Below are 15,540 nucleotides of genomic sequence, written 5' to 3' on the forward strand. Positions count from 1 at the left end.
ATGGGAGATTTCTGGGTATTGCAATCACAAGAAACAGTTTAGAGCACACTCTGAAATACTGCTGTTTCCCCCCCAAGTGTTGATTAGCCCTTTGATGCTCTGTGACTAAAGAATTGCATACAAGTGAAAACCTGAGGGATGGAGAATAAGGACCAGCTGTAATCCTGGGGGTTCCTATAATCTCTATCTTGTGAGACAGCACAGTATACGGAGAAGGTCCTGGACTCCAGAGTTAGTTTTAATCTCAGCTCCACTCTTTACTTACCAGTGTAGCCTTGGCAAGCTACAAACAGCACTGAGCTAGGGTTTTCTCATTCACAAAAGGCAGTTCTAATACTCAAGTTGTTTTAAAGATCAAGAAAGACAACATTTATATAAAGAAATTAATCAAATATTTAAGGCTCCATAAATGCCAGCTGTTTCATTATAATTAATGTCAACAATAAAGTAAGCTATATATGTATCTATATTTGCATTTTTCAATAATCATAGGAAGGTCAAATCCAATGGCACATTGAGTATTCAGATTAGGCTTCATGGCAGCATGTTGGAAAAATAATGACATTCAACAAAGTGCACTGTGAAAATTTACTTTGTGATTAACCTACACAGAATAAATGCACTTTTTAACTACAGTACCTGAAGACAAGGTTTTATTTATTTATTTAGAGATTTTATTTATTTATTTGAGAGAGAGAGGGAGAGAGAGATAGTGAGAAGACAGCATGAGCGGGGAGAAGAGGGAGAAGCAAGTACCCACTAAGCAGAGAGCCTGACATGGGACTTGATCCCAGGACCCTGGGATCATGACCTGAGCCGAAAGCAGATAACTTAACCCACTGAGCCCCCCAGGTGTCCCATGAAGGCAAGGTTTTTCAACTGAATAAATAAGCCAACAAATACAAACTTAAAATAAATAAAAAAAATACATTTTCCAGTATCTTTAATTTTCTGTCTTAATCCAAAATATTTCATTGAGTCCAAGAGATCCAGCTTTTTCTTTCCCAGCTATAAGAAACTGGTTATATATGCTTGGTGTGGGGGGACCAGTCCAGGAGATAAGAGTCTCTAGTTTAAATATGCAGAATATAGTAAACAAATTCAAAAGGATTCGGCTTCAGCAGAATATTCTATTTCTTTAGTTTTTTTTTTAAGTTAATTTCCAAATAGATACTATCTTTTGAAGTGTGCTGCATAATTTTTCTTAATAGTTGGTAAAGTACCTTTGGACTCTAAGTGAAGCAATTTCTAGAGAAAAAACATGATCCAAACCTAAAGCTAAAACCCTAAGTACATAAACAAAAATGTACACAATATTCCAGGATATATGTAAACAGGGAGAGCCACACAGTAAATGGTATTGGGTTTTGGTAATAGTATAATCCACTCTCATTAGGCATCTCCCTCTTGTGCATTAATATGTGACATCATACTCTCATATAACATTTCATAACGGGAGTGAAATAAAAAGCCCCTCCAGATTGCAACTGTAAGATAATCAGATTCTGTAGTGCTCATTATGACTGCAATTATGTAACAAAACTCTCCAAATATAGTTCAGTTATTAATCATTCTGGTTTTGTTTCAAGTACTTGCTTTATAGCCTGCTGGATAGACTCCATTATTCTACAAGCTGAATGTCGAAAGTCAAACTTGTGCATGTGAATCTGCTGTTCTAACAGCCTTTCAACATAATTTACCCTTTCAATTTGTATTTGTGAATACAAAAAAAAAGTGGAGAAATAAAGCTGGTGTCAATAGAGTCACTGACCTTTGCAGTAAACAGAAGATAGTCCTTAGTGGAAAACAATGTGGCAAATAAGAAACCTATTTTCTAGAGCTCAAAATAGTGCCGTTTAAGAAGTTAGTCTCAGAATACTAATCAGTTCTTACAGAAAAATGTGGGGGGGGGGGGTGGACTCTGAAAGAATCCGTATATTTGATAAGGAGAAAAATTATAAAAGGGACAGCCAAATGTGCATTTTTTAAAGGTTCAAAACACCAACATCATGGATACAATGTATCCCTAAGCATAGTATGCATAAAACCACATATTCTGATTAATTTAACTACAAAATGCCAACTAAAAGACAGCAGATTTATTATTCAGAACAAACACCATCTGCAACACCTGAAACCAGTGCTATAGATATACTTCTAGGGAAAAAAATATACCTGGAAAATCCTCAAGCCTAGATTCTGAGATGCCAAGTATTAAGGAAACAGGATTCCAAACAGACCCAGGGAAAATGACTCCACATTTATTTAAATGTTAACACCTTGAGAACCCAGAAATGTAAATATAATAATACACTGTCATGGCTTACAAAATGCATATCACCAATTTCATGTAGTCCATGATTTCTTCAATTTGGCTACATACATTGGGCCCCAGGCTTTGCCCTTGTCTGGAATCACTAAGAGTCCACATTCCTGGCCAGTGGGAGCAAATGTGAAGTCTTGGGAGCAAGTCCTTGCCATTTCCTTAATGTCCACAGACATGATGTTCGTGTAGGAGTTTAAAATTTCACTGATGACATCTTGATTTTCTGCCTTGGAAAGTGTGCATGTAGAGTACACAAGCAACCCTCCAGGGCGTAAGGCCTTAATTGCAGACCTGTGTGTAATCAGAAAAATGGAGAAGTTTGGTTAGATGCAGGAAAAGGAAATATGAGGTCAGAGGGCAAGGAAGCTAAAATAACTCTACTGTGACTTAGGCTGCAATAACTGTGAGTGTTTTCTAGCCCTACAAGCTATTTCCTTCTAATGTGACTTGAAACAATGATAATCAGATCAATCAACATGGAAAAACAGAGAATGTGTTTGGCTGGTTCTTTTGTTTGTTTGTTAAGGCTAGGAGGATGAGGGTGGAACATGATTAATGGGTTTGTCTTTGAATATACTGAGTGGTACTAATGAGTAGGTGGGAAGAACACCTGAACTTCAGGAAAGCAATTAGGGTTCAGTGATAGCTAAAGTCATGGGCGTAAATAGGATTTCCCCGGAAAAGAACAAGGAAATAGTGGACTAAAGGAAGACACTAAGAGAGAATACCTACATTTAAAGGGAGACAAAACTCAGGAAGCAATGAGGGCTTCACCTGATGAAAATGTAGCTTTAGGAAAAGATGGAAAGAAAGGTGTTTTTGTTTGTCTGTTTTGGCTTGTTCTTTTTTTTGTTTGTTTGTTTTTGTGGAAGACTTGAACATATTTGTAAATGCAGATCCAGGAGAAGAACAGATCTAGGACTTCAGACAGCAAATGGAGGAGTCAGCTTCACAAAAGATGGGGTTCCAGCACTTCATCTGAAACAACATGGAAGCATGAAGAGGGAACTAGGATGTTTTAAGGTAAATAAAGTTCATGATAGAAAGAAAGACTTGATAATAAGAGTGGAGTGGGAGACAAGGTAATCTACTGAGAGAGAAAACAATAAAAGTTTTAGTCCTGCTGCTGTGGTGATAACCGCTAAACAATTACTACTCAAGGTTTTTTGTTTAAAGAGTCCATATTCTAAAACCTCTACTGGACTTAAGTATACAGCCAATCCTATGTCTCATGTTTGTATTTTAACAATCTGTAGCACATGCCAGTAACGGAGATTTATAATGAAGATACACATTATCAAAATAAGTTCAAATTCTATTCCATATGCCCAATTACTAAAGGATTGAGGAATCCTAATTCAAGACAAACAAACTGATTTAAAAAAAAAAAAAAAAAGACAAACCGATGACAAACTTTTCTTTCCTCAAATATCCTCAGACACCCTGAAACACAAGGTGAAAAATATATACATATATTTTTAAGTATCAACTCAAAACAATAAAGTAAATAGGATAGACTTATTAACTGATAACAGATTTCAACATATTTCTGAAGGATGATATGCAGATGGAGGAGTGGTAGCAGATCAAGAGAGAGGAGAGAGCCTCTCATGGCGAGGACAACAGCCACAGGGAGCATAATTTGACCTGCGGACTACAGAGTTTGGGAACTGGAAATGCCATCTATAATGTGATGGGAGTAAAAAGTGAAAACAAGGATATTAATTCAGAGCATATATAGGAAATCATTGATTCCATACTCCCATGTACGGCAAGTCAGCCAGGTAAAAAGTTTGGAAGGTTTTTATCTAAGAAAGTTGAATAAATTATCTGAGGAGACATAAGTCAGCCACTGTCAGCATTTGCCCCTGAAACCAAAGTCCTCCGCATTCTCCCTCGAAGGGAGCCTCCAGGGTAACTGCCTGCTCATCATAAAGTGACATCACTGGGCAAAAAAATCCCACCTTTAAACTTCTAAAATAAAACTCCTAGTATTTTACTGTCCCATTAAATAAAAATGTACAACCAAGGACTGCCAGATAATTTTGGGTGATAAATGCTCAAAAAGAAATGTATAACAGTAAAAACAAACAAAAAATGGCTTAGGAAGAAACAGAAAATTCAGAAAACAAGAGACATAGTAAGACCTATTAAATGCAAAAAGATCAGCAAAGATATAGCACCTATAAAACAATAATAGAATGTCATGGAACAGGACCAAGGGAAGGGCTCATAGGAGTTAAATATATGTTTAACAAAATAAATAATACTTTGTAGAAGTGTTTAGAAGTTAAGATTGAAGAAATCATCAAAAAAGTAGAACAGATTGACTAAAAATGAGACAAGATCAATCAAGTAGGTCCAAATTTTAATTCATAGGAGTACTGGAAAGGTAATATAGAAAACTGGAAGTGGGGGGGGGACACTAAATCAATGAAATTTAAGAGAATTTTCCAGAGATAAAAGGAGTGTTTAAGATGAAAGAACTTATCAAGAGGCTAGAACTCTTATTATTATTTATTAAGCATCTATTATGTTGCTTGGCATTGTTCTAAATGTTAGGTATGTTTTAAAATAGAACAACAATTGGGATGCCTGGGTGGCTCAGTTGGCTTAGTGTCTGCCTTCGGCTCAGGTCATGATCCCAGGGTCCTGGGATGGAACCCCACATCAGGCTCCTTGTTCAGTGGGAGCCTGCTTTTCCCTCTTCCTGCCACTCTCCCTGCTTGTGCAATCTGTCAAATAAATAAGTAAAATCTTTAAAAACAACACAACAATAACAACAACAAAAACTCCTTGCCATCATGAAGCTACCATTCTGGCTGGGGGACACAGAATATAAAAAATAACAATAATAGTAGTAATGACAGTAAGTTTGTCATGAGCTAAATTGTGTCCCCTCCCTCCAAATTCATTTGCTGAAGTCCTAACCCCCAACAATTCAGAATCTAATAGTATTTGGAAAATAGGATCTCTAAAGAGGCAATTAAGTTAAAACGAGCTGGGTCCTACTCTAACAAAACTGGTGTCCTTATAAGAAGAGGAAATTTGGTCACAGAGTTATAGAGGGAAGACCATAAGAAGACGCAGGGAGACGACAGATTATCTACCAGCCAACCAGAGAGGCCTGATGAAACCAACCCTGGGGACCTTGCTCGCAGACTTCTAACCTCCAGAATTGTGAGAAAATAAACTTCTGTGATTTAAGCCACTCTGTCTATGGCAATTTATGGTAGTCCTAGAAAACTAGTACAAAGTATATACACACCAAAGGACAACTTGTGTGTGTGTGTAAACACATACATAATACACACACGTATGTATATATGTTTGTGTATTTTTCCCTTATCAGACAATCCTCCCCTCAATTCTCTGAGAACACTGACTGCAAGTCCAACAATTTACCTCAATTCTGACACTATTCACCTGGAGTTAGTATCAGATCCCAAGGTTAAGGGCTTACTATAAGGCTGCCCTTCAGATGCCAACTGGAAGTCTAGGCCTCTGGTACTTCTAACTGACCTGCCATAAATTGAGGGTTCCCACAACCCCTGTCCTTGGTTTCAACAATTTTCTAGAATGACTCAAAGAACTCAGGAAAAGAGTTTACTTATTAGATTACTGATTTATTATAGAAAGATACAATTCAAGATTAGCCAGATGGAATGCATAAAACAAAGTATGGGAAAAGGGGTGCAGACTTGCTGTGTCCTTTCCAGGCATGCCACCCTCCCAGTACCTCCTCACCAGCACCTCCTCACCAACCTGGAAGCCCTCCAAATCCCTTAAGTTAGGGTTTTTTATGGAGGCTTCATTAAGTAGGCATAATGATTAAAACATTAGCCTTTGGTATTTTCACTCAATCTCTCTGGAGGGGATGCTGAAAGCTCCAATCCTCAAGTCACATGGTTGGTTCCCCGACACCCTTAGAGGCTTTCCAAAAGCCACCTCACTGACATAAACTAAAGTATGGTTGACAAAAGCTTTTATCAATAACAAACATTGCTCCTTTCATATTAACAAAAAGCAAGTATTATAATAAAAGATGTTTGCATCCCTCTTACCACTTAGGAAATCACTAGGGTTTTAGGACCTCTGGCCTGGATCCAGTAACAAAGACCAAATATATCTTTATAATATCACAGTTTGCATATGTTTTTTTATTCACTAATAGGTTTATGAAGAAAATTAAATCAGGACAACAGGATTAGAAGAGCTTGGATGGGGGCAGGAGGAAGATTACAATTTTACATGGGGTAGCTTGAATAGGATGACATTTCAGGAAGTGACATTTGAACAAAGACCTGGGGAGGTAAGGAAGTGGCCATGCAGATATTGGAGGCAAGAGCATTCCACACAGAAGGAATAACCAGTGCAATGACCCTGAGGCACGTTCGAGGAAAGAGGAGCCAGTGTGTCTGGAGCAAAGTGAGCAAGGGGGTGGCAGAATGAGATGAGATCAGAAAGTTAAAAGGAAGGGGTATAGAAGGTCTTATATTAACACTGTAAATACATCAATTTTATCATGAATGAAAAACATCCATACTTAGATACATTATTATTAAACCTTAGAACTTCCAGAACCAAAGACGCTAAAAGCCTTCAGAAAGAAAAATGGGTCACCATAAGGCTCCAGGAAACAGACTGGCATCAATGGCATAGCTCACTTGAAATCCTGGGAAAAAAAGCAATTTAAAGTTGATGCTATTTACTACCAAACTGTCAAATAAATATGTAGGAGAAATACGGAAACGTTCAGATATCTGATGACTCAGAAATGTTACCTCTAGCAAAATGAGGAGGTAAATCAAGAAAGGGGAGAAATGTGAGACTGTCATAAATGTAACATAGGAAAGCAATGGAGGGAGTGAAATCCCAGAATAACTACTCAGGAGCCCCCCAGGTTAGAATGAGAGGGAGATATTTAGAAGGAAGTGAGAAGGGACAGAAGAGATGAAATGACTGAAAAGTGAGAAAACCTTGAAGATTTGGTATATGCAACTAGGCTGGGGCTGGGGGAAGGGAGAAAAAGAGGAGAGAAAGGGATTTTCCCATCAAATGTGATTGTACTAACATTTTCCTTCCAGCACTCGATTGTAACACTGAACCAATAGAAAAGGAAATGCAATTCTAAGGTTATCAGTCCATTCCGCAGTGAACAGTATTTACAGATTTAAACAATATATACTCATTATTGGTCTTCAGTGTTCAGTATCATTCCACCGGACTGACATTAGTAATGCTCCAGAACAGATTTGTACATCTCAGAAAGAATACTGTGGACCAGACAGTAGAAGTGCAGTTGTAAATCACTGGGAACTGGGGAGGGAGAAATGGAAGGCAGGGTGGGATTACAAATATTCTTACATCACAAAAAGAGAAACCAAGAGATAGTGGCCTCATTATTTCAAAAAGAATAAAGTTGGAAATGTGTTCAGAGACCCTTCCACTAACAGAATAAGAAGTGTAAATCTAAGCATGCAATGCTAAGTCTCTGAACTGAATGAGGGAGAGACTGAGAACAGGGTACTAAGAACTCAGGGTGCAGAGTGGGGTGAGGAGGTTAAGGGTGGCCTAGGTGAGAGAAGCCCAGGAAGAAGTCAGTAGTCAATGTCTAAAGTTGATAAATTAAAAAAAAATAAAAGATAAACATACTAGTTAGAAGTTTGGGAGCAACAGGCAGAATAGGTAAAGAACAAATAATTAGAAGTGGTTGCCTATGAGGAGTAAGACTAAGAGTGGGAAGTGGTAGGAGTAAATCTCTTTTAACTCAAAGTTCATTTATATTTTCACTTTTTCCCCATATGATGTATTTCTATGATAACACAAATTAAAGGGGAGCTATGACAGTAGGATAAATATAAAAAACGTTCCCACAGACATGGTTAACTTTGGGTGGTTTTTTTTACTCTTAAGGGATTAACTCTCTAGAAAACTTATTGCCTGGGGTTCCAGATGACTAAAATTTAATGGTATTCAGAATTTCTCATGTATTCATTTATTGTAAAAAATATTTGGGGAAGTGCCTAACACCAAAAGCCGACTTAACCTTCAGTGTTTATTGGTAATCTATTAAAAAATGCTTATATGTATCTTACTTTTCACTGTTCCCTAATATTCCCCCACAAAAAGAAAAAAAGGCTCCTATCTAAACAGCAGAGATGTGAACCATTCATGGGTTCACATTTGTGACTAGCCTGTGGTAGGAAGAATAATGGCCCCCCAAAGTTGGCCATATCCTGATCCCCAGTACCTTTAAACATGCCACATTACATGGCAAAAGGGTATTTGAAGAAGTGATTAAATTAAGGAACTTGAGATAGGAACACTAAATTGGATTATCTGAGTATGCCCAATATAATCCCAAAGATCCTTACTTACAAATCAAAAAGTGAGGTGGGAGAGTCAGAGAAAGAGGTGATGACTGAAGCTAAGGCAGGAGTGACAGGACTGCTGGCCAAAGACCAGCAAACAATTCTCCATCTTAATCCCTTTGGGCTGCTATAACAAAAACACCATGGACTGAGTGGCATAAACAATAAACATTTATTTCTCACAGTTCTGAAGGCTGGAAAGTCCAAGATCAAGGTACCAACAGGTTTAGTGCCTGGTGAGGACCTGCTGCCTGGTTTACTGCTGGCCTTTGTGTCCCCACATGGCAGAAAGGGTGAGGGAACTCTCTGGGTTCTCTTTTATAAGGGCACTAATTCCATTCATGAGGGCTCAACCCTAATCACCTAATCACCCCCAAAGGCCTACCACCTAAAACCATCATCTTCGCAATTAGGATTTTAACATAAATTTTGGGAGGATACAAATTCAGTCTATAGCCCCCACCCAGAGCATCCAGAAGGAATTGCGCTCTGCCAGGACCTTAATTTTGAACTTAGAACCTCCAGAAGTGTAAGATAAATAAACTTGTGCTACTTTAAGCCACTAACTTTGTTGTAACTTATTATAGCAGCAATAGGAAATTAATACACAACTGGGATGGTATTTTTATTTACAGCTAACATACTAAGGCATTAGGAGATTTTGCTAAAATTGTGTAATTTACAACTACACTCATTTTGGATTATAGCAATGGGTACAAAATATTCTTTTTTTTTTTTAAAGATTTTATTTACTTTTTTGACAGAGATCACAAGTAGGCAGAGAGAGAGAGGGGGAAGCTGGCTCCCTGCTGAGCAGAGAGCCCAATGCAGGGCTCGATCCCAGGACCTTGAGATCATGACCTGAGCTGAAGGCAGAGGCTTTAACCCACTGAGCCACCCAGGCATCCGGGTACAGAATATTCTTTAAAAAACTGTGATTACTGTGTAGGGGATATATGCAGTTTGAATAGAGCTTTTTTAAATCCCCGCTAAAAGGACTTATTTTGCTCTTACTTCCACAGTTAGCAAAGCCAATACCTAATCAAATAAGTATGGTTCTTTCCTATTACAGTTACACAAAAGTACATAGAAGGCTCATCATTTACAAACAATATGTTCCTGGCTTGATGGAAATTTAAATTAATTTTTACAGTGTTGGCTAATTCTCCTGGTTTGTTTTCATTCCAACATTCATAATTTATGTTTCTAAAATTAGGTTGGTATAACTTAACTAGTCACATTAATTTCTAAACAAGAAAATTGTATGTGGCAACACAAAGGCTTTGTTACTAACTGGGTTAATCTCAACACCCTAGCACAAAAATGTTAGGGATTCCTAACAAATTGTGGTTGTTTGCTGCTGATGATTGTTGTTTAAACACGATTTTTTGTCCTTTTGCTTATAGCAGTTATAGATTTTAAAAATACCATAATTTGGGGGCACCTGGGTGGCTCAGATGGTTGGGCATCTGCCTTTGGCTCAGGTCAAAAGCTCCAGGTCCTGGGAGCCCCACACTGGGCTCTCAGTTCAGCAGGGAGTTTGCTTCTCCCCCTCCCTCTGCCTGTGCTCTCTCTCTCAAATGAATGAATTCTTTAAAAAATAAATACCATAGTTTTGTATTCATAGATCAAGGAGAACAGGCATGTGAAGAACTCCTAGGATTCTGAGAATTATTAGAAAGTATAAAGATATCTTTCTAATTAGCATTTATCAATGCATATAATAGTTTCTTCAGTTTTGACACATAAATGGCAACAGGTAACTTAATTTTAGTTAAGGCTAGAGTATTTATAGATTAGTTCAATGATTTAAAAACTAGTACTTCTGGCATTGGCATTCCAATAAAGTAAAAGATAATTTAGTATGTATTTTATAATATTAAGTGAAAATTAATACATTTCTAAAATATAAGTACATAAATACGCACTACTTTACCTACTAGTAGTAGGTAAACTACTAGACACTACTAGTAGTGTCTAGGATAAATCATCTGCTTCTATAATTCATGCATACTTTGAAACAGCCCATAAGAATGAAATAATATAATATGAATACATATATATTATATATATATGTGTATATATATATATATATATATATATATTTTTTTTTTAGAACAGTTAGGTAGGAGGATGTGAGAAGGGTGTGATGCTTCAGGACAGAAATGATTATCAGAATAAAGATACTGCTTAATAGGTCTTAACAAGCCCAGTAGGGAATTTAAAAATCTGGAAAGGGAAAAAAACATTTAGAAGTCAGAGAGACTTGAATAATACAAGGCAGAAAAGTTGTGGTCTTGACCATATAAAAATATAAATCAGGATTAGAAAAGAAAAATAAAACGCATTGGATCTGAGGTCTGGTAGAAGGCAAAAAGGGTTCTCTCTATATTTATGTAAATTTCTCTATTATGCAAAAAAAATTTTTTTTTTAATAATAGGAAAGAAAACTAAATAACTAAGCAACATCCATTTGGCATAATGGTATCCTCTGCTAACTTTCTCCAAATGACCTGTGGCCCCTTGGCTTCTCAATAACTATAAATTTCATAGTTTAACAAGAACCTGAGTAATAGGATTATTTTCACCTATGCTATAACCTAACTATACTACATGAAATTACTACAAACCAAGTTGTATTAAGACTGGCATTATTTGTCACTGAATTATAACAGATGCTAGAAAGATGGTCAGCAAAGCATTCTAATCATACTTGCCAGCAGAAAGCAGAAAAAGATGTCATGACTAACTGCAATAGATGGAGCAAAAGTATTCATTTGATCAGATTAGGTGGTAATACTTTAAACTGAAGTAGAAACTAGCAGACATTATCTTGTATTTTATATATTTTATATATATATTATATATATTATTGAATATACTATAATGCAGAACCAGGGGAGGTACTTCTATAAAGGAGGCAGATTTGTCACATTACACAATCCTTCTATCATTAACTGAAACATACATTCTCCTCAGAAACCCCCTACCCAAGTCGTGATCAGGCTTAACCCTACTTTAAATTTGAAATAAGATTCTATCTCACAACATGCTGTAGGAAATAAAGCTGGTATTGATTAAAAGTACAGCATAAAATAAAGTGGGAAATGCTTTTACCTCAAGTATTCCTAATAGAAAAAGAATGATGACTTTCTTTGCCACAGAACTTATGCTAGATAGCTGTTGCTTTATGGTAGAAACTGGCCATACAAATTTCTCCAAATCTTTGGTTGTCTTTCAGTGTTATTATGGAATAGGCTGAAATGCATTTTGTGCTTGAATAACCTAGTTAAACACAAAATAAACATATTCTATTTTTTTTAAAGATTTTATTTATTTATGAGAGATGGTGAGAGAGGGAACACAAGCTCAGGGGAGCTGAAAAGGGAGAAGCAGGCTCCCAGCTGAGCAGGGAGCCTGATGAGGGGCTGGATCCCAAGACGCTGGGATAATGACCTGAGCTGAAGTCAGTCGCTTAATGACTGAATCACCCAGATATCCCAATTAAACATACTCTTAAAAAAGAAACCATTAAATAGAATAAATTAAATTTTCCCATTTACAAACAGAAAACCTTAGTGGATTTCGGACAGTTCACAGAGTAGACTACAATGAGACTTCAGTTCCATTATCTCTTACATGTCTTTGTAAAATCCAAAAGCTCTGCAACCTAGTTTTTTTTCTTAAGTCTGTGGCAGACTCACCGGCCTCAAAATCTGACCTAAATTGATGTGAGGTTATTTATGGTCAAGACTTAGCCCATGTGATATAACTATTCAGAGGTTGAAAACATATTAATATTTGATGACAGGATGCTGCCTCAAACCCTACTGGGGGAAGTATTATACCAAATATCTACTACATTACCTTTTTTAAAATAAAAAAAATAAAAAAAAAAAAACTCTGAAACATATCTGACCTCAAACATTCTGAATAAGATTACGGACTGGTATTTTAGCTTCAAATGAGTCTTGTATCTACATGACAAACTAGCCACATAATTAACTGATGAAAGCTTAATTACTTTTAAAAGTAAACGATTTAAATCTTAACTTTAAAAAGCACCAGATAGGTAAATCTGCAGTCTATTTGCAGGAGTCCGTCAGGGTACTCCTATTCTAGTACAGAGTGAGCAAAAAATACTGGATTCTCTCAATGGATCGAGAATTCCACCTTCCCCCCCAAAACTGTTTTGAGACTCGTATGTTTATATTTTTAATTTTATTTATTTTGTATTTGTTAAAGAACACTTTGTATAATCAATAATAAAGCCCCTTTTTAAAGGAGTTTGTCATTTTGTTCAGTGCTTTTCCCTGAATTTCTCCACCCTTAAAAGATCTGCTCAAAGAAAAACAGAGAATTAAGCCCCAAGAGCCATTTAAGGTACCAGCTTAGAAATAAGATAAGAAGTTGCTGGCACTCCCAGCACAAGAAGGGAGACCACCTTTACATTTCCAGCCTGGTCCACATAGTTTACCAGCTATCAAGAAGTAAAGTATAATGGTTGGGGGGAAAAAATCATTACCTGGCCTTAATACCTTGAAGGATAAAAGTATTACCACCTTAAGGAAAACAAGTTCAAGGACTTTAAAAAACTAGAAAAAGGGAAAAAAAAAAACCACCTAAAACTAAAACTAAAACATCTTGAAACCCTGGTAGCTATCAAGTTTCCAAACTAAAGGTATTTCACACTTAACCAAAATTGATAACATGATGCAGGGTGTCCTGTTGTTCCTAAGGTAAATCTCTGAATCTCAGAAAATGTTATTTAAATAGCTACTAAAACAACCTAACACATTCTAAAAATATAAATTCCATTTTTCTGGTATATTCTTCTGGTCCTTGATTAGTAATGTGGCTGTTGGGAGGGTCAGTGTTAATTAGATCACTAATTTTAACTGTTTTCTATATTTAAAAAGACTGAAAACTGCAGAAGAAAACAATCAGCACAGCAATAGTGCCATCTTTTGACCAAAACAGAAAGTGATTCTTTCCCCCTTTAATTCCTCATGATTTACTTACATATCAGGAGATAAATAACATCTTTTTTTTTTTAATTTTTTTTAAAGATTTATTTATTTATTTGACAGACAGAGATCGCAAGTCAGACAGAGATCACAAGTAGCCAGAAAGGCAGGCAGAGAGAGAGGGGGAAGCAGGCTCCCTGCGGAGCACAGAGCCCGATGCGGGGCTCGATCCCAGGACCCTGGGATCATGTCCTGAGCCAAAGGCAGAGGCTTTAACCGGCTGAGCCACCCAGGCGCCCCTAAACAACATCTTTTTATGTCTTCCTTGTAACATGTTTGAAGTTACAGTTACTGCCCCTCCTACAACAATTTCTGGTGCAGACGTAAAGCAATCATAGATGTCTACACTTCTGAAAAATTAAGATTACAGCTAAATATCACTGTGATTAATATATTTATTCTTCATCTTTCCTAAAGTCCCTTCTAGCAACATTAAAGCATTAAGGCAATAGCTTCCTTTTCTTCAGATGTAAATATGGAGAAGCAATCAAGTGAAACAGACTTAAACAAAGATCCCTTCATTGCCACAGTATTCTCAATCTTGTTCCATTCATTTTAGAAACTCTAGTATTAAACATTTCTTTAACAAAGCCAAGTGAGACTATAGTAACTTTAAAAAATTTAAAGTGGGCAGAAAAGCATCAATCCTGCAGTTGGTCCCTTGTAACCATTTAATATTCAATTAGTATTTCAAAGGTTTTATATATAAGGCTACTTCATAAGGTTACTTTCAAGTTACATAGAAAAGAAAAACATTTCTGTAATTAATGTAAAAGACGTATGAAAAGTACTGGCAGTCTCTGTATCTTAACTACTCAAATGACAAACTAAATCCCAAACTGAGAAGGTTAAATACCTCCAGAGAACTCTGCACACACAGCACATGTTCTCCCAGGAAGAAATTTTTACTTTTTCTTTCAAATAAAATAGAAGACTCCTGTTTCAACAGGAATATGGATTTGGTCCAGGAATCAAATGAGATGCGATTCCTACATTAACCAGGTGAAGGACAAGCTATCAGTCTAATTAGTCATATTATCTTATGTTTATTTGGTACTTAATTTAAAGAGCACCTCACACATGGAGTCTTAATAAAACCTTATGAGGTGCAGAGGGTAAACAGTCTGACCCAATTTATCAAATGGAGGGTGGTCACAAAGACTCAGTGACTTACTCAAAGTTACAAAGCTAATTAATGCAGCACAAAGACTGCCACCCTGAGTACCAGGAAAAGGACTGCAAGCTTTACCACTGCTACATACCCTGAAGCAGATGTTACCACTGCTAAAGTAAGTATGGAATTTAGGCCAAGAAAAAAAGAGGATGCCACGTGCATACATTTTATCATCCCAACTGTCCCAAACACTGAAGGTATGGAGTGACTATATACTTACAGGCACTTTTAACATAAACTAAAGAATTACTAGGTCTGACACTATGACCTGAGAATCTTGGCTACCTACTCCCTTTATGGAATACACAATCTTTACCTATTCCAGTGATAGAGCATTTACAATGAGGTAAATGAAAGCAAATACCTCATGCTGAGACATAATTTGAACCTCTTCACCACAGACTGACATCTAAATCATAGTTTTAAAGAATTTAAACAAACTACACTTGACTGTTAGAACCTCTGAGAACCTCCAAGAACCTCCATTAAAATTCCAAATAATTGGGGCGCCTGGGTGGCTCAGTGGGTTAAAGCCTCTGCCTTCGGCTCAGGTCATGATCTCAGGGTCCTGGGATCGAGCCCCACATCGGGCTCTCTGCTCAGCGGCGAGCCTACTTCTCCCTCTCTCTGCCTGCCTCT

At 36.9% G+C, this 15,540-nt stretch overlaps 1 protein-coding gene across 1 annotated transcript in view; it reads right to left on the bottom strand.

The window, feature by feature from the left end:
* Positions 1 to 1,726: 1,726 nt before the first annotated feature.
* The window catches only part of LOC111149893 (NOP2/Sun RNA methyltransferase family member 3), a 55,314-nt gene continuing 41,500 nt past the window's right edge, over positions 1,727 to 15,540 (bottom strand). The window contains exon 6 of the mRNA XM_022507193.1: positions 1,727 to 2,617. Within this exon, the coding sequence (XP_022362901.1) occupies positions 2,347 to 2,617 (271 nt within the window). The 3' untranslated portion in view covers positions 1,727 to 2,346. The remainder of the gene's footprint in view (positions 2,618 to 15,540) is intronic.

Source organism: Enhydra lutris, unplaced genomic scaffold (assembly GCF_002288905.1).
Source record: "Enhydra lutris kenyoni isolate GAN:26980312 unplaced genomic scaffold, ASM228890v2 scaffoldscaffold2, whole genome shotgun sequence".
Taxonomy (NCBI): domain Eukaryota; kingdom Metazoa; phylum Chordata; class Mammalia; order Carnivora; family Mustelidae; genus Enhydra; species Enhydra lutris.